This window comes from Anopheles merus, chromosome 3R (genome assembly GCF_017562075.2).
Source record: "Anopheles merus strain MAF chromosome 3R, AmerM5.1, whole genome shotgun sequence".
In the NCBI taxonomy this organism is placed as follows: Eukaryota; Metazoa; Arthropoda; class Insecta; order Diptera; family Culicidae; genus Anopheles; species Anopheles merus.
The window spans coordinates 43273159-43296896 of NC_054084.1; the positions used below are offsets into that span (position 1 = coordinate 43273159).

General features: G+C 42.9%; 4 protein-coding genes and 1 long non-coding RNA gene across 7 annotated transcripts; 4 read left to right on the forward strand and 1 right to left on the reverse strand.

Moving 5' to 3' along the window:
• The first annotated feature begins 873 nt into the window (after positions 1-873).
• Positions 874-3633, forward strand: LOC121595799 (cuticle protein CP14.6-like). Its single transcript, XM_041920027.1, has 2 exons — positions 874-1037; positions 2582-3633. Exons 1-2 carry the CDS (start codon positions 1029-1031, stop codon positions 2966-2968), a joined length of 396 nt encoding a protein of 131 aa, XP_041775961.1. The 5' UTR covers positions 874-1028; the 3' UTR covers positions 2969-3633.
• A 10070-nt stretch (positions 3634-13703) lies between these two features.
• On the forward strand, positions 13704-15266 carry LOC121596082. Its single transcript, XR_006005243.1, has 2 exons — positions 13704-13812; positions 13885-15266. It is a non-coding gene; the product is annotated as an uncharacterized LOC121596082 (long non-coding RNA).
• Positions 15267-18405: 3139 nt separating this feature from the next.
• LOC121597542 (cell division cycle protein 23 homolog) lies at positions 18406-20528 on the forward strand. Its single transcript, XM_041923365.1, has 2 exons — positions 18406-19672; positions 19746-20528. Exons 1-2 carry the CDS (start codon positions 18559-18561, stop codon positions 20504-20506), a joined length of 1875 nt encoding a protein of 624 aa, XP_041779299.1. The 5' UTR covers positions 18406-18558; the 3' UTR covers positions 20507-20528.
• A 159-nt stretch (positions 20529-20687) lies between these two features.
• On the forward strand, positions 20688-22563 carry LOC121597437 (protein FAM92A-A-like). 3 transcript variants are annotated; one of them, XM_041923189.1, is made up of 5 exons: positions 20688-21450; positions 21571-21603; positions 21674-21949; positions 22019-22174; positions 22288-22563. In XM_041923189.1, the coding sequence occupies exons 1-5, from the start codon at positions 20785-20787 to the stop codon at positions 22561-22563; spliced, it is 1407 nt and encodes a 468-aa protein (XP_041779123.1). In that variant the 5' UTR covers positions 20688-20784. The 3 variants fall into 3 exon arrangements, with proteins under 3 accessions (XP_041779123.1, XP_041779124.1, XP_041779125.1); XM_041923190.1 differs by lacking the exon at positions 21571-21603 and having other exon boundaries at positions 20689-21450; XM_041923191.1 differs by having other exon boundaries at positions 20690-21450; positions 22019-22379.
• Positions 22564-22810: 247 nt separating this feature from the next.
• LOC121597438 (heat shock factor-binding protein 1) lies at positions 22811-23612 on the reverse strand. Its single transcript, XM_041923192.1, has 2 exons — positions 23325-23612; positions 22811-23249 (listed from the first exon to the last, which is right to left on the reverse strand). Exons 1-2 carry the CDS (start codon positions 23421-23423, stop codon positions 23094-23096), a joined length of 255 nt encoding a protein of 84 aa, XP_041779126.1. The 5' UTR covers positions 23424-23612; the 3' UTR covers positions 22811-23093.
• Positions 23613-23738: the final 126 nt, after the last annotated feature.

Genomic DNA, 23738 nt, shown 5'->3' on the forward strand with positions numbered 1-23738 from the left:
GGTTTGGCAAGCTCCGAAATTGCCCCGCCGCAATGCTCCGCATGTCCATGCTGAATGGCGTGTGATTTCTCATTAATGTTACACCTAGCTGTAGTACTTTGCTTACGTAAGGTAGCGAGCCCGGCTTAACACGGGTCCAGTTCGGCATGGGTCATCTAATTAAAGTTCTTACCTTTTTTCGCTCAAACTATCCTTAGTCACCATCCTTAGTTCGGGGTAGTGTGGTACCGCCTATCACCATCGACAAGTGCAAGTTGGTGTTTGGTTGAAGAGGGGATATCGCCTAACCCCAACCATCGCGAACTTTTGCCAGCATGTCTACTATTCCGTGTGGGGGATGACTCTTCCACCGCCCGACCAGCGTTCGATGGGACGTCGAGCAAGAAATATTATGATCCCCTGCTTCTGGCCTTTAGATACTGCGGAAAATCCCTCGATTGAACTACTATCTGCAAGTGTGATTGGTTGCCGGAGGGAGGTTACTGGGCCGCCAGGTATCGATGCTCCTTGCAGACGAGCCGACGAGTGCATCACGCCATACAGCGGGCAAGCAGCTGCACTCCACAGAGAGTTTGTGTGTGAACGGGTTTGTGGATCCAGCGCGAGTGGGGATTTGAAGAATCATCTACAACCCTCACCAGGAACGCAAAGAACCTATACATGTGTATAGATGTGTGTGTGTGTGTGTGTGTGGGGAGGGATTAGATGGCGCGTAGTCTAGCGCCGCATTTAATAATAATCATATACTTTTTTTTTGTTCGTGCCTACTCTCGCTCTCGCACGATCGAGCTTACAAAGCAAACCGACTGTGCAGAGTGTCTTCAGGAAGGGAGGCCTGGGAAATTGAACGACACAGTGTCGAGTATAAATTCGCATCGGGTGACCCATCATCAGTATCATACCTCAGCCAAGCATCCAGTGCACAGCATCGCAGCATCAGCACACAGCGTTCCACAGTGCAGGATAACAGTTTGCAAGGATCAGTTTTTTAGTTCACCAGTGAATCTTAAACCATACAGAATAGAATCATGAAATTCGTAAGTGTTTTTTAGCGAGGGGTGGTGCGACCGAAATTAGTGGGATGAGCGGGAAGTGGGGTTGGTGGGAAGTGTGCAGTGTGTACAAAAATTCGAAGAAGCCTGTCGTGTTTTGTGGTCAGGATTTTATAAGGACATTGAATGTTTTAGATGTGTGAAGAGTGTCCCTGAAGTGAATAGAAACACACATCACAAACTTTAACGAAAGTGTTTACTAGAAGTGTTATCTACTTTAAACATTGTCTCAAACTTATGAAAAACTAAAAAACACTTAAAATCCTGGAACAAAGGAATATAAAGCCTTTGGCTCACTAATCTCTGAAGCTCACATCGATACCGATAGCCAGCCGTTGGAGATGTTATTCCGGATGGAAATAAGTCTGCTTCGAATCGTGTACCAGTCGGTGGGACTATCTGCTTGACGTCCAGCCTGGTACAACAAATCTACAATTTTCGCCTCAAATAGAAATTTGCACATGAAATTTTGAACTACGAAACAATGAGAAAACGTACTGTCTCATTCGTACTCTAAGCCTCTCAAAGTCTTGGAAATTTTAAAATATATAATTTGATATCAAAATAAAGTTTAAGTTTAATCAAACTTTTTAATTATTTTTTATATTTTAAAGTAATGTTTTAGCACTGAACTTTTCAACAATATTGCAATTATATTCTGTTGAAGTTTTATTTAAATTATATATTTATTCTAGAGCGGCAAAACAAAAGTTCAATTTCTCTTTTAATTAAAAGACACGTTTCGTATCGTGCGCTTGCGATCGACTCATTTCACGATTTCCATTCTCGGTTACTGGCCAATAAAAAATAATGGCCCATTTATTGAGGTCACTAATGACAGTAAGCTCCCAAGGAGGAGGATGCTGTGTATCGGGAGGCTGAGCCGGTTCCTGCCAACATAATCCACCCGTGCAAATTAACTGCAATTGAAATGAGCCACCATCGCCAGGAGTAATCCATCTTTGCTCCGATCCGATTGTCCTGGCAGGCGATTTGCATTAGTCAAGCACCCTATTTTTGTAGCTATTAATCGTTCAATTACTGTCTACTTCACTCATCTTGCGCTCGGCTCGTAAACTATGCGCTGAATCGATCGATCGATCGATCGTACGATTGCCGTACGCAAAGAAAAGTGGCAAACAACCGCTCCTAACGATACTGGCGAGCGACCGACCCCTAGTAGCTGGGACTGAATTTGCATTGCGTACTGGTCTACAACTCCCCCGATGACGATTGACATTCGCGGATGCGGTGAACGGCGATACCTCTAAATCAGTGCCACCTTTATCTGACACATCAAATCTGCCAATTTATTGTGTATGGAAATTGCGCAAAGAAGCTCCGCCATAGTAGATGCGACTCTAAAGGATGGGCGTAGTGTGTGTGGGTGTGTGGCATGTGTGGCTGTAAAACCGATCCGATGCATTGCAACAATGAAATGATCGCATTCCCGGAGGGTGCCATAAAGCTTACCATCGATCAAATCACGGTTCCACTAATCAGCGTACCGTTGGCGTGTTTCTCCACAGATCGTACTGCTCGTTGCCGCACTGGTTGCCGCTACCTCGGCCCAGATTCGCCCGCTGCCCATCCCGCTGCGGAATCCGGGCGTTTACGGTGGTCCCGAGGCGAGCGCCGTTATCCTGAACCAGGTGTACGAACCGAACCCGGACGGCTCGTACGTGTACAGCTACGAGACGAGCAACGGCATCCGGGCCGATCAGCGCGGCTTCCTGAAGAACCCGGGCACGCCCGGCGAGGCACAGGTGATGCAGGGCTCGTACTCCTACACCGGACCGGACGGTGTCGTATACACCATCAACTACATTGCCGACGAGAACGGATACCGTGCCGAGGGTGCACACATCCCATCCGCCCCACGGTACAACCCGCGCTATCCTGGCCAGTTCCAGTAGACGCTCCTAGTGAGGACGGTTGAGGGAACCGGAGGGTGATAAAGCGCGCGAGATCTGCGGGGTCTGTGATATTTATTAGCTAAAAGATCGAGCTGCTAAAGATCACTCGTACCCTTCGGTTGAAACGCCGTAATGATATGATTGCCCATCCTGTCGTCCAACCTACGAGGACCTGCGTCCTCCCATTTACCCATTTCCATACTGATCGGTCACCCTTCCACCTCACTCGAGCTCCATCCAATAGCCATTAGCCAGCCAGACCCAGCAGCAGCAGCAACCCGTGATTTGTAGTACAATGCTTCTGCTCCGCACGGCTACCACCTTTAAGTCCAACCATGACACTTCGACACCGCGGTAAAGCATCCGCCGTGCCGTGTGCGGATTGTACACGGTGCGAATTCGAAGACATTTAGCCCTGTGCGGACGGACGGACCATGATCGCCTAATGATGGTCGGTTCGGACTGTACAAGCACTTTTGTAAAATAACTTTATGCCCATCCCGCTTGACCAGCCGCCTCTGGCTGGGCCAGTATACTCTCTTGTTTATGTATCCATTCGTTTGCTGACGTTGCAGTTGAATATTGTATTACGTACCGATTTTAATAAATCACGCAACAGCCTTCACAAAACAGGCCACACCGAAACCCACCTGACCTCTGTTCTGTTTTGCAAGATAACTAACGAAGAAAGAACTCTTTGCGTCAAAGGTTTAATTAATGTAAGTAATAGATAGTGTGGTTTCTTCTGAATGACTCATTTTGCTAGGGTATTTACCTAGCATTCATTATTGTTTAAAACATCTTCAATTTTGTTGACCATTACGAGCATACAGTTGTTGAGAAAATCTTTATAGGTAGCATATGGATCAATCATCTGATCTGGATCATGCCGCAAACTTGATTATATTATAGACCAGGGGTCTCCAAACTTTTGCTGTTATAATTTTATAAGAAAATACAAATTTACTGTATTATTTTTTACAAACTTATATTATTTTTCCAAGGTTTTTGTCTTTAAAACGCAATATTTAAAATATTCATTGAAATATTTTTTATAATAAATTATTTATTACAACCTTTACAAAGCCATTGCAGACCGCATATTAGGCTCTCGAGGGCCGCACGCGACATGTGGGCCGTAGTTTGGAGACCACTGTTTTGGACTATTCGCAATAAGTATTTTAATACACTTAAAACAAATTCTTGACGTTTCTTCCGTTAGATTGTTACTACTTTTTGTCGAATCACTCACAAGTAAACGGTCTATTCTGGCAGACAAATTAAAACCATTATTCATCAGCCCTACATATTCCACATACACTTTAACACATACTTTAGAGCGGCCAGTAGTACCATGTACTGTGGTAAAGGTGAGATAAAACTGAACTGACTGAAGGAACCCTGCTAGTTGACTTACTGTATTGCAATACCAACCAGGCCATTCTACAGCTCCGCTTCTATGACTCACTCATTTCTATCAGTCTCCAAACAACTGTTTTACGTGTTTCGTTACGCTGTGATGAATATGAGCCTGCTGGAATGAAGCACAAAATTAACGTGATACCTTTATGTCCAGGTGCTAAAACTCACCCAGCTGTGTGATTGCTAAAAAATAACGCACCACGGCTGCAACGCAGGCCCACCAATCAATCGAACGAACCAAACCGGTAACATTCTGTATGTGATGCGAGACGAGCTCACCAGGTGATCTAACGCTTCCCAGCTTTGGCCAGGACTGTGGTTTGTGTTCAATACCGGTTGCTAGTATACCATTTCCGATTCGTGTTGCAACACAGCGCAATCTCGAGGAAGCGATCGACATACGGCTACTACACTAAGCGCTAATTACTACGATAAATAAACCATTAACGAAGCGCTGTAAGTCAAACATTTGTAAGCCATGGGAAGGAAGATGATGATCAGATTTATCGGAACGAAAGCATTTGTAAAATTAAATACGCAGAATGAGCGGCTACAATGTTGCATAAGCAAAGAGAGCTCATGATGTAACTACTCGGATACTAATTAGGAGATACAAAGAAATCGCAACTACGACTTCGATCTAAAAACGTTTGATGTGATGTGGCATTTGATTCCCTTCCCGAATATCCCGTGGTTCTGTGCGTGAATCTGATTTAGATTAGTGCATGCAAAACTCTGTAAGAACTTGTTATACCTTCGAAAATTATTGGACCAGAAGATAAACATACCCACATTATTCGCTTGCATAAGGTTGAGATGAGACGAAGCTATCTTTAAAAATGTTAATAAGTCTTCAAATAAATTCTGATATATCTTAGTCGACTGGATAATTGCCATACAATAAAAGCAAATAAATAATTTCAACAAATAAACTCTAAATTTGTTGAAATTATTTATTTGCTTTTATTGTATGGCAATCATCCTGTCGACTTGTAATGTGGTAGTGGCCTGTACGGTACATACTGTACATCGAACAGCGTCGCGGTAGATCAGTTTTTACTGACATGAGCCGAGGTGGAATAATACATCGATCGAACGGACTTTTCAGCACTTGATCGTCCAGGCGATCATAGAAACCTTTAGGAGGTTTCCCTTACTGGAAACGTTGGAGTTTAGAAGCCTTACCTTGGGTAGGGGGACATAACTAAACTCTTGAAATAAGTTGGAAGGCGAAGTATTAGGAAGTGTAACGTCCTATCTTGGCAGTCCGAACGAATCTGACTTGCCACGGTCGGAATTGGTTTTATTTATACTCAATAAGTTTCGTACATTTGGTTTTGGAATGTGTTTTTGTCCTAATTAAAGGTTATTGATATGAGGTGCAATTTATACATTGTATCGGAAGTGAGGTGTCTATCAATTTGTGCCTATGCTGCACTTTTAGTGTTTTTACAAAGGTTCTGGAAAGTTTCAACTGTTCTAGCCAAAGAACGAGTGCGTTCGTTGCTCTTTGCCTACACTGCGTTTTTAGCAATAAGTTGCTATGCGTCTGCTTTGCTGCAGTAACGCTTGAATTGCTTATGCTGCGCGATTCGGTTGTTTTCGATAAAATGTGTCTCAATGGTTTTTTCTATGAACGGTATGGTCTAGGTATGTTGCTATGGAGTGGATTGATTTGCTGATGCAATATAATGACTGTGTTGCAATAATGTGATTTGACTTTACGGAGTGTGTTACAATGTGTCTATAGCTGATAGTGTGTATTATAATAAGTTCTGTATAGCAGATATGCTACACCTCCCCCCTTTAATAGAATAACGTAATGAAATACAATGATTGAAGTTATTCTCCTGTGTACTTAATTAGTCTGTTTTTGTGTACTGTAGAGGTTTTCTTTGTTGTATTGTTCTGTATTACGCAATTAGGCCCTTGGTCGCTTACTACTGTGAAAGGTCCAATGTAGACTGGATCTAATTTTTTTCTGTTTTCATTTTCCAAATAAACCTGATCTCCTATCTTTATAATGAGTGGAACTGTATCTTTATTTAAAATTTGCTGTCTTTTATTCTTTGCTTTTATCAAATTTTCTCTGGCAATTTGGTTAGATTTTTGGAGTTTATATTTCATTTCGAAATAATATTGGTCAATATTATAAACTGGTTCTATTTTTGTTTTAAATATATCTTGTGGTAAATTCGCTTTTCTTCCAAATACCAGTTCGTATGGTGTGTAGTTTGTGTCTGTGTGTTCTGTTGTATTGTAAACAAATTCGTAAAATTTTGTCCAATCGTCCCAGTCATCATGATGTTCGTTTGTATAACTTCTTAGATATTCGTTTAGACATCTATGATTTCTTTCTAATGAACCTATTGTCTGAGGGTGGTAAGCTGTGCTAAAAGTCTGTTTGATTTTTAAGATTTCTGAGATTTTGTGTAATATTTCATTGTTATATTCTAGCCCTTGATCTGATTTTAGTTCTATAAATGTTCCAAATGTAAGAATAAAGTTTTCTACCAATGCTCTTGCTATAGTATTTGCTTCTTTGTTATGGATAGGTATTACTACGATATATTTTGTTAAGTCACATTGTATGGTTATTGCATACCTGTTGTTTTTGTTAGTTTTTGTTAGTGGTCCTACTGTGTCGATTGAAATTATGTTAAAAGGTTTTGTCGGTGTTGTAGTTACAACTGTGTCTTCCTTAGTATGTCTAGTCGTCTTATTAACTATGCATGCCTTACAATTTCGTACGTATTTCTTGATATCATCTTTCATATTTTTCCATTTGTATTTGTCCCTTATTTTCTGGTACAGTCTGTACTGGCCTATATGTCCTCCCGAAGGGGTCATATGATAATCTGAAATTATTCTCAGCCTATCTTTCTCTGTTGTTATGCATCTAGTTGGAGTAAACAGGATTATTTCAAACTTGGTAATGGCTCTGTTGGCGATTTCCTTAATAGTTTGTTGGGAATATTCTTTGAATAAATGGTCTTCTTCTGACCACGCTAGCTTATTTCTTCCATATTGCTTCGCGATTTTGCACATTTCTAGAAGAGCAAACTCTAATGCTTGACTTCCATTTACATCTTTTCTCAAAAGAAATTTTCCTAGTGCTTTACCATATGAAGTGGTTGTATATAATGAATTCAACGTTGTTCTTATTTCTCTGCGTACCTATTTTCAATACCTTTCTCACTTCTGAAGGTCTATCTGTTTTCCACATCGCGGGGTGATCAGTCCCTGTTGTTGCGATTGGTTTACCTTTGTTTATATCAGTTTGTGCGTTATTTTTCTTAACCATGGCTCTCGTATTAACCATTAAAATCGTTTTGGATTTTGGTATTGATGCCTTCAGGTCATCCGAGTTAAGGATTATTCTTGATAGTGCGTCTGCCGCAACATTAGCTTTACCTGCTAAATATTCTATTTCAAAGTCAAATTCTTCTAAATCTAGTCTCATTCTAGTCAGTTTAGAAGTAGGATTTTTCATACCAAATAAGTATGCTAATGGTCTATGATCTGTTCTAACTATAAATTTTTGACCATATACATAAGGTTTAAAATAATTGATTGCCCAATGTATAGCTGTAAGCTCTTTCTCGATAATTGGCTTATTCTTCTCTCCTGGTGTAAAACTTTTACTCGCAAACGCGACTGGTAAATCGTTTCCATCTGATATTTGTGATAACACTGCACCACATGCCATATCCGATGCGTCTGTCGTAATTATAAACTGCTTTTTAAAATCTGGATATTGTAAAATTGTGGGTGAGAGTAAGCTTTGTTTCAAGGTATCGAAAGCTGCTTGACATTCTGATGTCCATGCAAACTTAACGTCTTTCTTAATCAAATTATTAATAGGTTTAGCTGTCTTTGCAAAATTTTGTACAAATTTACGATAATAGTTACAAAATGCGACAAAACGTCTTGCTTCATCAGCATTAGTAGGAATCGGGAAGTTTTTAATCGTATCAAACTTCGCGTCGTCCGGATAAATTCCTTTATCTGTTATTTTATGACCTAAGTACGTTACTTCTGTTTTGAAGAAACAACATTTCTCTGCATTTAGTTTAAGGTTATACTTTCTTAGTCTATCAAAAACTTTACCTAAATTACTGATATGATGCCGTGCACTGCATCCAGTAACTATAATATCATCTATATATACAAATGCTAGCTCTGGTGTTAAACCAGCCATAGCGATAGCCATCATCCTTTGAAAGCTGTTTGGGCTAATGTTGAGTCCAAATGGCATTCTTGTAAACTGATAGTGGCCTGTAGGCGTGGAAAAAGCTGTATATTTTCTGGAATTTTTATCAAGCTCGATTTGATGAAACCCTGACATCAAATCCAATGTGCTGAAATATTTGGCTCTTCCTAACTGATCAAGTATCGTGTCTATGCGGGGTAAAGGGAATTTGTCTGGTAAAATTTTCTTGTTTAACTGCCGAAAATCCACTACTAAACGCCATTTCTTCTTGTCTTCAACTGATTTCTTCGGTACTAATAGTATCGGTGAATTATATGACGAAACAGAATGTTCAATAATATTATTTTTTAACATCTTTTCTACCTGCGATTGCATTTCCTCAGTTTGTGAATGTATTTGCTTGTAATTTGGTATATAAGAAGGAATGTTATCTTTCAATGAGATTTCCTGGGTATAAAAATTGTTAGTAGAGACCGGTTCATCTTCTAAACAAAATATTTCCGAGAATTTTGTGATAAGATTTTCTAATTCTTCTCTTGCTATTTGTGGAATATTTTCTACATGAATTTTGTTATGAATTTTCTGTATTCGTTCCCTAGATGTGTTTGATTTTCTCTGTAGCTGTTCATAATCTGCTAAAGGTTCGATTTCTGGTTTGTAAGATTTTATCTCAAAAGAAACATCTTTATCTGTGGTATTAATGAATTTGATATACTGATTACGTTTGGAGACTATTGTGTTTCCGCAAAATACTCCTGGTTGGATTTCCTGTGATAAGATGATTGAATCTTCTGTCAAGTTTGGTATGGTTATTTTTCGTACTACTTCACTTCGTTTTGGTAAAATATAATTTCCATTTACATTGTCTTCTATTGGATGTGAAATCAATCCGTTATCAGATGAGAAGTATATCATCCAATTAACATAATCAACAATACATCTGTGCTTTATAAAATCTTTTCCTAACAGTCCGTCAGAAAAAATGGATTCTACGTCTTCTATTATATGAAATTCATGTACAATGGAATAATCGCCAAAGTGAATTGTTGTCATAGCAGTTCCTAAAGTCTCTGATTCATGGTCACTAGAGCTTATCAAAGTTAATTTTTTAGATGTATTGATCTTGCAACCTGGTTTTAATTTACTAGCTTTAAGTACGGATACGGTTGCTCCTGTATCTATGATGAGTGTGCTATAGAATTCCTTTGCAATTTCTATTTTAACTTTAACAAAATTATCTGCATCAGTGTTTATGGTTAGTATAGGGTATTTTCTGATGCTTGAGAGTGGGCTAAAAAATTATTCTGTTCTTCTGCTGTTACTGTATTATGAATAGGCGCTCGAGTATTTTGCCCATTGCTATTATTCCTCTGACTGGATTGTACGTACTGATTTCTGTTGAAATTATTTTGTCGATTTGACTGCTGATTTCTGTTGTTGTTAGTATTGTTATTGTTGTTATATCTGAAATTATAATTATTTCGGTTGTTGTTCTGTCCATATCTTATGGGTGGGAACCTGGGTGGGTTTTGTGTTTGAAACCTATTATTATTTGGGAATTTGTTGAAATTGTTCCTTCCCTGGTAGTTGTTTCCATACCCTCTATTGTTCCTGGTAGCGTTTGAATATAGGATCTTTGTCTGATCATTCCTTCCCTTTTTCGTTTTGTCTTCTAGCTCCAACTTTACTGCTTGCTCTATTGCTTCATGCAAGGATTCAAATTTACTCGATCTCATTATAATTTTGGTCTCGCCATCTTTAAGTCCATAACTCAATGCACTGATTCCTGATTTAGTTGCCTTTTTTCTGGCTACTTCTGGCGCTATCTCTTCTGCAATATATGCTTCTTCTAGTTGTTGTGTTAATTTTTCAATAACGCTGCCAAAATCTTCTATCGTTCCAGTCTGTTTAGTATTGTCCATTTTTGATACTAATATCTCTGGTGTTACCTTTATGCTGCACCTATCTTGTAATTTGCTAACTATTTCTTCAATTGAGGTTGGGGTTTCCCCTACAACAATTCGCGCTTTTCCTGTAAGACGTCCTAGTACCAGTTCTATTACTGTTTCTTTATTTTCTGGCTTTACTATTTTCTTTAATACATTTAAGTTTGATACCACACCTTTCAAATCCTTCTCATTACCATCATACTTCGATATGAGAGAAGTGGTGATTTTAATTAATTCCATAATGTCCGCCATTTTGTCAGGTTTCGTTTCTATTGTTATGTCAAATTGGTTCTCTGATAATGTCGTATTTAATGAATCTGGGTGTCTTTCGAAATGTATTTTTATGCACTTATTTATTTCGTAGTATATGTATCTACTCTTTTTAATTAGCTTCGTTAATATTTCATCTTTAATATGCGATTCGTGCTTTCGTAGGAGTTCTTGTATTTCGTCGTATATTTCCTTAGTATTATCCCTTAATGTTGTTAACGCGCAAAGCCTATAACATTTGTTCAGCTGTTTCACCTGTTCATAAATTCTATCTAATATTTCTATTTTTTCGAATAATTTTTGCATATTTATGCAGCCTCATCTGTAAAATTGCATATTTACGGTACCTTGTTTAAATACATAGCATGTATTTGTTGTTGTTGCTGCTGATGGTGCTACGCTCGTTACCGGTGCTTGGTGTTTAATCGGTGCTTGATGTGAAGTTCTACGGTGTCATCATTCGTCGCTCGATGTCTTGTCGGGGTTGGGACACTTGTCCATTCTCGCCTGCCAATCCAGATTGGGCAATGAGCTCGCCTTATCTTTTCGTCTTCCACATTGGGAACGGCTGTTCCTTTCAATCTCGCTGGCCAAAACTTGTTTTGCACTGCTTTTTATTATTCCATATCACTTGCTCCACGAATCGTATAGATTACCAAAATGAGTTATATTATATAGGAAGTTGCATGTTATTGATTGCATCACGTTTTGCTAGAGTTTTCAATATTTTGAAAACGGTTTTAATTACTTTTTGCATGAGTATGATAGCAAGAAGTATCAGCACAATGTTCAGTTTTAACTCATGGGTTTCATGTTGCTCTGAGTGAACATTTTGTGTTTGAATAATGGCAAGATCATTATCACCATTAACATTAGCTTTGGGGTTTGATGCGTCGTTACTTATTTTATAAATATGTGCTTTATTGGTAAATCTATCGCATGGCAGTTCATATGTTTTTACACATTGGGATAGGTTCTCACAACAGTGTGTACGGGGAATGTTTGTACATCAATTCATTTTGCACTACACTGCACTAAATGTTTTTATTTTTCTTTCTGTACTGCACTTGTTTCTGGCAGTTCATACACCGTTATTGTTTACATGTAGGTCACTTGTGCTATCTTCACTGATTAAATTTCCGTAAAAAAAAATGCACATTTCACACTTTTGTTCATGCGTATACGCGACACTGCTCATATGACTTTCGGCGAGTTAACTTGCGCTTTACGTTACCGTTATACGTATCACATTTTTCTTGTTTTTACTTTAACTTCTGCCCGTCGATTGCAGATTATGGTCACGGTCGCCATGTAATGTGGTAGTGGCCTGTACGGTACATACTGTACATCGAACAGCGTTGCGGTAGGTCAGTTTTTACTGACATGAGCCGAGGTGGAATAATACATCGATCGAACGGACTTTTCAGCACTTGATCGTCCAGGCGATCATAGAAACCTTTAGGAGGTTTCCCTTACTGGAAACGTTGGAGTTTAGAAGCCTTACCTTGGGTAGGGGGACATAACTAAACTCTTGAAATAAGTTGGAAGGCGAAGTATTAGGAAGTGTAACGTCCTATCTTGGCAGTCCGAACGAATCTGACTTGCCACGGTCGGAATTGGTTTTATTTATACTCAATAAGTTTCGTACATTTGGTTTTGGAATGTGTTTTTGTCCTAATTAAAGGTTATTGATATGAGGTGCAATTTATACATTGTATCGGAAGTGAGGTGTCTATCAATTTGTGCCTATGCTGCACTTTTAGTGTTTTTACAAAGGTTCTGGAAAGTTTCAACTGTTCTGGCCAAAGAACGAGTGCGTTCGTTGCTCTTTGCCTACACTGCGCTTTTAGCAATAAGTTGCTATGCGTCTGCTTTGCTGCAGTAACGCTTGAATTGCTTATGCTGCGCGATTCGGTTGTTTTCGATAAAATGTGTCTCAATGGTTTTTTCTATGAACGGTATGGTCTAGGTATGTTGCTATGGAGTGGATTGATTTGCTGATGCAATATAATGACTGTGTTGCAATAATGTGATTTGACTTTACGGAGTGTGTTACAATGTGTCTATAGCTGATAGTGTGTATTATAATAAGTTCTGTATAGCAGATATGCTACAGACTAAGATATATCAGGCACACCAGTTCCTAAGCCAATTCCAACAATCTGAGGGATAATTGTTACTTGTATTTTACTTAGTCGCATGGCCAAGAAAGAGAAGAAAACGCCACCGACGTAATCGAAAGACTCATTTTTCAGTATATACTTTCCAGTCCAATTATTATTTGTCTTCATTGGTGCAACAGTAGTGTGTCTAGGTTTGTCGTTACGACAAATTAGCTTGGCAATCCGTGACAATTTGTTTATGAATAAGCATCATAGTTAATCTGACAAGTGAGAACTGAACGGAAATGAGGAAAAATCATCCATTTAATGTAATAAGAATTACTGATACGGTATAATCGCGTTACGTTATCTAACATTGAAACTACTCGTTACACTAAAATAAAAAAAAATCTGACGTCTTAAACATAACACTAACCACTCCAAACATCCATTTCTCCCACAATGGCACAATATGCTTGTTTACAGCTCTTTATCTCGCTCTTTGTGTACAGCAAATCACAGCCAGCAAAAAAAAAACAAACAACGAACGAGCTGGAAGCAGCAAAAATATTTACCCGTCAACCTGAACCACTTATTTTGCGATTCCGCTGCTGAATTGTTTATGTCGACCTTACCAGCACGTTCTCCAAAATCTCGTGTCACCTCCATTTACCACTTCCTGCTCTTTCTCCCGCGCCACTCCCTGTCAGCAACGACTATTTACGGGAAATAGATGGCGCTAATCAGCACGGACCATCAGCCGTGTGTACACTACCGATCAGCAAATGCCGGTGAAAATAAACTGCACAATGGGTAATGTACTCTGGAAGGCTACTCTCGGTTGGGTCGTCGAAAAGGAAAACTCCACTGCAGGACGGAGGCCTTACGGTAGTAGTACGTGCTACTAGTTTATAGTTCATAGTAAATGTGTGTGTTTTTTTTACTCGCTGTTATTTGCAGCTGGCTCCACCGAACGCAACAACATAGTATAGATAATTCGGTGCTAATTGGAGCATACGGTTTAATTTACACTATGTGCATTATATGCACCCCAGCTACGCTTCGGCCGGTGCGGGGAGTGTCAATAGGCCGATCGGTTCTATATATAAAAGAGAATCTGTCGTCCGTTTCCATATTCAAAATCCACCGGCTTGACATCAGTGCTGCAAGTGAACATTTTGTTTGAGCTAGTTCGTGATAAGCTTTCCTGTTGCGAAAATGAAAATAGTGAGCAATTTGCTTAAGGCTCTGTGTGCTGTGCTGGCAATGCTGTTACTACTTCCCGTAGAAGTTTTACCATCTCCCGTGCCTCAAAATCCAATCCGAACCATCGACGCCATCGACCAAGGCCCGTTCCAAACCGGACATCGAATTCGGCAGCGAGGACATCACAGGAAGTTCTTCCCAGCACCGCCGGCTATTACTGGATAATAGTAACAGCTTTGAGGCCAAATATAGTAACCAATAGGCGGCGAAACCATTTAGTATGTAGAGCCCTTATCATAAGTGTTGCTGAAACATTCAACAAATAGTTTCGGCCCGAAACTCCACCTTTGGGTTGTGTGCGTGTCTGCGAAATCGATTGAACCATGCTCGTCGTAAATTTGATTAGCACCAATCGCGACTTTAGCGTAAATTTGATCGAGCACGAAGATCTATATAAACTGAATCATAGCTGTAGTATGCGGTACATTCATTCAAGTCACACGCTTACTAGCGGTCACAGCGTTGGCTCTGCTAAATCGCATTTCCGGTGTGCAACGCAATGCAGCTAAGAAGCGTCCTCGTTCTGCTGGTCCTGCTGTGTGCCCTGTTCGATGCCGTCGCTGGTCAGCGGTCGAACGGTTTCCCAACGTACGACGATCATCCCTCGCCGTTTCGGTTTAACAGACCGATCGCTACGAAAAAACCACGGCGTAAGTTCTTCCCAGCACCGCCGGCCATTGTCGGATGAGCAAAGTGGAGTTCAAGCGCTTCCCATCGCCGAACGAAACAGTGCCTGCCAAAATGTGTGTACAAAAACCAAACCAAGTGATCGTTCTAGTATGGCTTCGATTAAGATAACTAAGATAAGGATAGCAAAATGGAGGAATCGATCCGGAAGTTGGACATGAAGGTGCAATCAGCAGCTAGCAGCTGAATTGTGTACATAACCATGTAACGTGTAGGAGATGAAATGAGGGTGTACGAACAGCTCAAAATTGCCACTAAACACTGTCCATTTAATTGTACAGTGAAAAATTGTACAACTATTTATACCATTGTTATTTAGTTAAGCATGTTTTGATTTGTTTTTGTTAGATCAAACATATAATAAACTTTTTTTATGTGATAATTGTTAATTTGATGTGTTTCCATGTTCCATGTTTAAAACGACGTGCTGATATTGGTTGGCTAATAGTATCATCATAAAACGTGCATCCGAATTCCCTTTAAACCTTTTCACTAAATGCATAATTAATACTGAATTAATACATTGTAACTATTGCCATCCCGGTTACCTCTGTTCAGTATGAACTAAGCGGTTCTAAAGTACTATGGGCTCCGAGGTCTCGAGGGTCCTCGAAAAAAGGGACCCACTCCCGCTCACAAGTAAATTAGCTTCTCATTCCTTCTCTAGTTTAGAATTCCTCTTACAATTTCTCGCTCAATACTTCAGAAAGGCCTACATTCGTGTGACCGCTTAGGGCCTCCACTAGTATTAATCTGTCACTGGCTATGGGTAGCAGGATAATCAGCCCTACGTATGGGGACACGGGGCTTCATCCCATGAGAAGCATGTTTGTTATACCGATCTTTATTATTATTGAACTGGGAACTGCGCGGAGGAGGTGCAATATACAAACTTATTCACTTTTAACATTCTATCATTTGGTTGTATTATCTGGCAACTCACTACATACTTAAAGTATGCATTTCAGTGCTTAGCGTATTATTTATTTACAGATTTTAAGATCACAAGTCCCGTATAGACAGAGTTACCCCATATGCAGGGCGGCATATCTTGCTATGAGTGCACCAAAAAGCTATTGATATGTGATGTGCTCTCTGGAGCGCGATGTGCCATGACTCCGATCCGACTCCGACTATTGTTGGCCCGAATACGACTCGCGCAAAATGAGAACCACTTCTTCTGTCCGGAGCCAGAGTTAGAGATGGATCAAGTTGGCAAAAATCCGGAGTCGGCTCCGATCCGACTCCGATAATTTCGGAACCGACTCCGGAAGGTAGATCCGCACAGCATTATCCGGAATCGTTTGAAATCGTCCAAAATCGTCCGGAGTTGTCCAGAGTCGTTGGGAATCAGAGTCAGAATTTTCCAGAGTCAGTCGGAGTCGGAGTCGTCCGAAGTCGTCCGGAGTCATTGGGTGTTGTGCGGATTCGGTTGGAGTTGGAGACTTTCGGAATCGGCCGGAGTCGACCTTCGAAACAATGGCCTGTTTGCGAAGTTCACGCACAAAGTAAAAGACAAAAAACACATCGAAATTAAATGCATGGTCACAAGCATATTGTACCGGATGGTTCCTGTTGACTCCGTTTTCGATCGTCTCCGATCGATTCTGGACCACTCCGAATGACTTTGAATCAGGTCGACTCCGACTCCAAACGACTCCAAACGACTCCGGACGGCTTCGGACGACTCCAACTCCGGGCGGATCTAGTAGTTCGGATTTTGTCGTGGTTGCGCTTCAAAGAGCACATCACTATTCGGAGTCGTTCGGAGCCGTTCGTAATCGGAGTCGTCCGGAGTCATCCAGTGTCGTTCGGAGTCGAACGGAATCGGAGTCAGTCGGAGTAAACTGAAGCCGTCCGGTGCAATGTGTTTGTGATCAAGCATTTTATTTCGTTGTGTACTGTTTTGTCTTTTACTTTGTGCGTGCCCTTTGTATACAAGTCATTGTTTCGAAGGCAGATTCCGGACGACTCCGACTCCGGACGACACCGTCTCAGGCCGATTCCGGACGATTCTGGACGACTCTGATTCCGGGTGACTTCGGACGAATCCGGACGACTCCGAACAACTCCGGATAACTCCGACTTCGAGCGACTCCGGACGAATCCGGGCGATTCCGAAGGGTTTCAGACGATTCCGAAAGACTTCGGATAATGTTGGACCCATGACGGACAACAGGGGCGAATAAAGCCAGTAGGTTCAAAGTCTCTATGTTAAAAAATAGGAAACAGGAGGGGCATGTGGTACGATTCGTAGTCATACTACGAGTCCGGCCCATCGACAAGCAGTCAGTTTACCGTCCACTCAGCTCAGCTAAGATGATGGCACCTTCATTCAGGCTGTTGGTTGCCGCTATGCAGCGTCTCAAAAAACAACAACAAAACAATCAAACAGCTCTGTTTCTCGCATTCAAATTGCAAACAAAAATCGTCAATGAATACATTCTTCGGCCTTCCAACAAGTACATTTAGGGACTCTGAGTTGTACCATTTTGTCGACACTAGTGATGGGTAAAGTTGGCAAAAACTCCGGAGTCGACTCCGATCCGACTCCGTTAAATTCGGAATCGACTCCGGAAGGTAGGTCCGCGCTGCAATATCCGGAGTCGTTCGGAATCATCCGGAGTCGTACGGAGTCGCCCGGAGTCGCCCGGAGTCGCCCGGAGTCGGAGTCATCCGGAGTCATCCGGAGTCGTTCGGAGTCATCCGGAGTCGTCCGGAGTCACCCGGAGTCGGAGTCGTCCGGAGTCGTTCGGAGTCGTTCGGAGTCGTTTGGAGTCGTTCGGAGTCGTCGGAGTCGTTCGGAGTCGTCCGGAGTTTCCCGGAGTCGCCCGGAGTCGGAGCCGTTTGGAGTCGTTCGGAGTCGTTCGGAGTCGTCCGGAGTCGCCCGGAGTCGCCCGGAGTCGGAGTCGTTCGGAGTCGTTTGGAGTCGTTCGGAGTCGTCCGGAGTCGTTCGGAGTCGTTCGGAGTCGTTCGGAGTCGTCCGGAGTCGTTCGGAGTCGAAGTCGTCCGGAGTCGTTCGGAGTCGTTCGGAGTCGCCCGGAGTCGGAATCGTTCGGAGTCGTTTGGAGTCGTTCGGAGTCGTCGACTCCGGACGACTCCGGTCGACTCCGGACGACTCCGAACGACTCCGACTCCGGGCGGATCTAGTGGTTCCATTTTGCCGGAGTCGGAATCGAACTAACAATAGTCGGAGTCGGATCGGAGTCGTGGGTGCGCTCCATACAGCACATCACTAGTCGACACACCATATCACCTGTCTACCAAAATACCCGCCAAAGTTGTTCACACACGAACTGTTTTTTTCCATTAGGGCAGGGTTGTCGAACATACTCTACAAGCGCTCTTGTCTAGAATTGAACAATATTCTCGCCATGTATAGGCTTGCATCTTGTTATTTTCTAAATCGAAATGAAATGAGATTATGGTGCGTTATAAATTGATCCACTGCTTTTACTACAAATTAAAAGAAAAACTAAACTGTATGTCTAAAATCTGTCACACATTTTGACGAACCGCGCTACCTTCGTGAACTGTCAGCGGTGCTCAATCGTAAACAATGGTTATGACAGCTTCGTCCAGACCGCGCCATAACAACAACTAGAAAAGCTCCGATGCTGTGTTGCCCAAAACTGTTGCCGGCAGACCGAAAACGATCGTTATTCATTTGTAGCTCTCAATATGGATCCTCCAGTCGATTTGAAAGTGGTAAAGCAAGACATCCTGGCAGGGATAGTTGAGTGTGAAAAGCGCTGCTTGTTGCAGTGTACCAAATGGCTGGCCGAATTGAACCACGGCCTTGCGGATACACCGGTGGAACTGCGCGGCAACAGCGCCTTCGAAAACGTGCACAGTGGCATCGATGCGTCCGAGTACGATAGCTACCTGCTGGCGAAAAGCTATTTCCTCGTCCGGGAGTACGACCGGTCCGCTTACTTCACGCGGAACTGCCTTTCACCGGTGCCGAAGTTTCTCCATCTGTACGCTACGTACATGTCGAAGGAGAAGAAACGGTTAGACAACATGACCGACAGCTCGGTCGTTAGTTCGGTGAGCCACGCGAAGGATTTCGCCGAACTGTTGAGCATCCTGCGAACGGAACACAGCAAAGACTCGCTGGATGGTTACTGTTTGTATCTGTACGGCGTGATACTGAAGAAGCTGGACCTAAACGATATCGCGGTGCGGGTGTTTGTCGAGGCAATTAATGCCGAACCGACGCTCTGGAGTGCCTGGTTAGAGTTAGCCCCGCTCGTGAACGATAAAAGAATGCTGGAAGGCTTGAAGCTGCCGAACCACTGGATGAAAAGCATATTCGAGGGATATACGTACATCGAGCTGTTCCAGAACGACGAGGGAATTAAAATATTTGAGAATCTACAGAAGAATGGTTTCGGAAAGTGTATCTTCATTCCTACGCTGCTCGCGATCGCTTACTCGAACAAACGAGACGTTGACCGGTCGATCGACATCTTCCAGCACTTGCAGAGTGTCGATCCGTACCGGCTGGACAATCTCGACTCGTACTCGAATCTGCTGTTCGTGAAGGATATGAAAACGGAAATGTCCCATCTGGCCCACAAGGTGGTGGAGATCAACAAGTACAGTCCCGAGACATGCTGCGTGGTAGGCAACTATTACAGCATACGGTCCGATCACTACAAAGCTGTGATGTATTTCCAACGGGCGCTCAAGCTGAACCCGCGCTACCTGTCCGCCTGGACGCTGATGGGGCACGAGTTTATGGAGATGAAAAATACGAACGCGGCTATCCAAAGCTACCGCCAAGCGGTCGGTAAGTATATGGAGCGGGGTGTGATTACTTAGCCAGAACATTTAATGAGGAATGCGCTGTTTCTATTTCGCAGAGGTTAACAAACGCGACTTTCGCGCGTGGTACGGACTGGGTCAGGCGTATGAAATACTAAAAATGACCTTCTACAGCCTGTACTACTACAAAGCGGCTCAGCAGCTCCGTCCGTACGATAGCCGCATGCTGGTGGCGCTGGGCGAAACGTACGAAAAGCTGAACAAGGTAGCCGATGCCCTCAAGTGCTACCAGAAAGCGTACAACGTGGGCGATATCGAGGGTGTGGCACTGTACAGCATGGCCAAGCTGTACGAAAAGCAGGGCGAAACCGAAAAAGCCATCCCTGCGTTCTTGAAGTTCTGCTCGGATGAGAAGCTCATCGCCGACAAGGCCTCGCTCTGCCACGCGTACATGACGCTCGGTAATTATTACGAAAAAATCGAAGACCTCGACAAAGCGTCATACTTTGCGTACAAATGCTTAGACTACGAGGAGATGAAGCGGGAAGCCGAATCGTTGCTGAAAAGCATTGCCAACAAGCGAGCCCACAAGGCAACGACGTCGGCGGCGGCAACAGCAACAAATCCGTCCGGAGCGGGCAAATCTACCGAGGAGGAAAAACCAACGCCGGAAGGCGTTCCGGTGGAAACGTACGGCGAGGATATGGAGATGGACGAAACGAATCTTTCCAAGCGCATCGAGGTGGCAATGGCGGAGGAGGAGGAGGAGCAGGAGGAAGAGGCAGGAACCAGCGAGCTGGCGGAAAGTTCCGACATGCCCGAGTTCCATATGGAAGATTCGTACGATGTGAATGAATGAAGGAATAAAATATCTCTCTATTGGGTTATCGATTTAAAATTTTATTCGCGTGAGAAATCATTGTTGCTACACGTTTCCACTGTCCACACACACACACACACACACGCACGTGACAGTTTCATGCCACCCTTGGTCATCGGTCACAAAGCGAGCCAAGCCGGTTGCTAGGCAACAACACTTTCTCAACAAATCATTTCTCTAAGCAAACCATTCCCTTTCTTCACATAACAGCAATACACGACTACATAAAGGTAGCTAAACTTTAAATCAGCCGGAAAATGCTTCGCAGCGGAAATACTACAACGCTGCTGTGCGATGAGCAGACCAAGTTTATCCTGGAGCGAATCAGCACGGTGGAGAAACATTTCGGCGAGCTGTGCGGCGCGTTTGCCGAATACACGCGCAAGGTGTCCCGAATGCGTGACAAGACGGACGAGCTGGCGCACACCACGCAGGACTACTGCGATACGGAAAAGCTGCATCCCACGCTGGCCGGTGCCCTGTTCAGCATGGCCAAGGCCGTCACGCTGCTGGGCGATTTTCACGACGCACGGGTGAAGCGGCTCGAGGCGAAGATTGTCTCCGAGCTGGCACAGTACGAAACGGTCTGCAAGCACTGCAAGGAAGACTTGAAGGAAGCGCTGCTAGTGCGGGACAAAGATTTGGCCAAGCGGAAGCAGCTCGAGCAAAGCAAAAGTCGCAACGGAAGGTTAAAGCGCAACACGAACGATACGGAAATTATCAAATCGAACCTAGAGGTGGAAAAGGCGTTGAAAGAAATCGAGCACCAGGTGGAGCGGTTTGAGAAGCAGAAGCTGCACGACCTGAAGGAACTGCTGCTAAGCTTTGTGCTGATTGAGCTCAAGATGCACACGCAGGCGGTGGAGGTGCTTTCGGCCACTTACCAAGACATCAGCGATATTGACGAGTCGAAGGATTTGCAGGTAAGGACAATTGGAGAGAGTATCTTACAAATAGTGAGGGACACCGTGTGAAAGGTAAAGGAAAGCATTTATTTTATTTAATATACTTACATGCTTCTACAACGTATCTGGAATGTTTAGAGCGTTCACAAGGAATTAAAAAGACAGAATCGGGTAAAAATTCAAGCACGTGACTGCCACCAAGCAAGGCATATTTAATGTAGCTCCTTTCCTTTACTTCCAGCAATTTAAAAAAATCCTCCAACAAGACACCGTCCCTGACCGTTACTTCCTTCAGCGCATCAAAAGCCAGTCCATGGGTGCGCTGAACGCTACCCTTGCTGGGTTTAACACGGGCCGTAAAAATAAAAGCCTCAGCTCAAACTCGCTCAATTCATCCCAGGAACAAGAGGAACAGGAGATTGTCACGGAATCGAGCGAACAGCAGCGAACGCAGAAAAAAGGTGCCACCGTCTCGAGACGTTCGAACAAAACGTCCATCCAATCAGTAGATTCATTGGTAAATCACAAATCTAAGGTAATAATAATCAGACTGATTTAAAAAAAAATCTTATCATCTCTTTTGCAGGACACATTGAAGCGTAACTTGTCTTCCGACTCGGAGAGCACTTCCGAGGAAGACGACACCGAGGACAGCGAAACGCTAACGGACGAAAACACGGATACTCCGATCAAGACGATAAAGGCAGCAGGTGGCTTGAGCGATTATGGGAAAAAGAGTCAGGTCGATTCGTCGTTTAAAATAATCAAGCTTAAAGACTACAATCCGTAGTGCTGACGGCTGTAAGGGATGCGTGAGACACGTTCGATTAATTGAGAATTTACCATTCATTACAGCGCAAGAATTGTATCGTTTCGGTTCGTAAGTTTCAATTCGAAAGCGGTACGATTAGAATGGACGGTTACTCTCCGTCGATGTTACTGGATCGTAACCTAGCAACCAGGTCTGTTGAATCGAATCGAACCGTATTAGAGATAGGAACCGTTATTACTAGCATTAAACGTACCGTATGCTTATGGGTGCGTTGGATTGGTGAAGGAATTGCACGGTTACTATGGTTTGATGGGATTGCTAACAAACCCAATGTTACTTACATGCCATTTTTACAATGAGTAATATACCTTCATGTTTAGAATCTACCCAAATTTGTACACGATTCTTTCCAACTACCCTTCCCTCTCATGCCGTACAGCATGGAATCGATTTTACTCTTTTATATTATAGATTCGTTCTTAGTGCTTACGTGTGTACACAATCGAAAGTATGCTACCGATGATAGTCCCAAATATGCCTGAACTGTTGTATTCCACCCCGATTGCCGTCGATTAAATCATACTTCTTAAACATATTCTTTTTTTCTTTTCTTTTGCTGCTCGTTGAAACAAGCCATACACAAATCTCTTTAACCGATTTACCAGCCTACAGTAAGTTTGGTACATTTTAAGCTTCTTCACTCTTCAACTCTGATAAAAATGAAAACTTCCGCTCCTGTAACTCAAGCGTAAATGCAAGGGGGTGGTGGGGTGTGTGGTTGCATGGGTGTGGGTGTATATAGGTATTTAATGCAAAGTGAGTAAAAAGCCCCCGGAATGGCCATAATGCCACGGCCTTGCTGCTGCGAACGGCGGCAGTGGGCACCAGTCTACTTGTCCTGCCCCTCGACGCCGGCCTGCTGCATCAGATCGGCAATACTCTTTTCAAGATCATCTATCCTGGTGCCCATATCGTCGATGCGGGAAATGATCTGGTCCGACATCGTCTGGAACTTGTCCTGCACATTCTGCAGCAGGTTTTGCACCTGGTTTGGAGGAAAAAGGTTAGCTTATCGTCAACTGTTTGCAAATGTACACTCTATCACCCTACCACTACTTACATATATCGTCAGTTCCTGCATGTTCTTCGGGTCTACGTTGCTGTTCAGCGAGTAGTTCTGCTCAGCATCGCTGTCGATTTCAGGCTTTGCATCGGCCATTGCGTCGCTCGGTTTGATCGTAAACTGAAGCACACAGGACCAGAGACAGTTCCACCAAACGACTGCTCACTGCCGGCTACGATAACTTTCTGAGATGTAAGGATATAATGCTACGATTTGTGGCACGCACGCACGCAACAACACCCAACCCGTACTTTGCAATCGAATAAACAAACTAACTCGAAGAGAAAAAAACCCTGAAAATTGCATCTTTTGTCTCTTTTTCGCGGAACTGTCAAATTTGCCAATGACAGTTGCCGGCACGTTGCGCATTTCAGCGTTTCTCAAGCGTTGGACAAAGTTGTAGCAATTAAA

Excerpts from the sequence above, each read along its gene's own strand:
- LOC121597437 (XM_041923189.1), top strand. The coding sequence starts at position 20,785 with ATGCTTCGCAGCGGAAATACTACAACGCTGCTGTGCGATGAGCAGACC. Across the intron at positions 21,604-21,673 it reads AATTAAAAAGACAGAATCGG|CAATTTAAAAAAATCCTCCA; the intron begins GTAAAAATTCAA and ends CTTTACTTCCAG. Across the intron at positions 22,175-22,287 it reads ATTATGGGAAAAAGAGTCAG|CGCAAGAATTGTATCGTTTC; the intron begins GTCGATTCGTCG and ends CATTCATTACAG.
- LOC121597542 (XM_041923365.1), top strand. The coding sequence starts at position 18,559 with ATGGATCCTCCAGTCGATTTGAAAGTGGTAAAGCAAGACATCCTGGCA. Across the intron at positions 19,673-19,745 it reads AAGCTACCGCCAAGCGGTCG|AGGTTAACAAACGCGACTTT; the intron begins GTAAGTATATGG and ends TCTATTTCGCAG.
- LOC121597438 (XM_041923192.1), bottom strand. The coding sequence starts at position 23,423 with ATGGCCGATGCAAAGCCTGAAATCGACAGCGATGCTGAGCAGAACTAC. Across the intron at positions 23,250-23,324 it reads TGCAGGAACTGACGATATAT|GTGCAAAACCTGCTGCAGAA; the intron begins GTAAGTAGTGGT and ends CCTCCAAACCAG.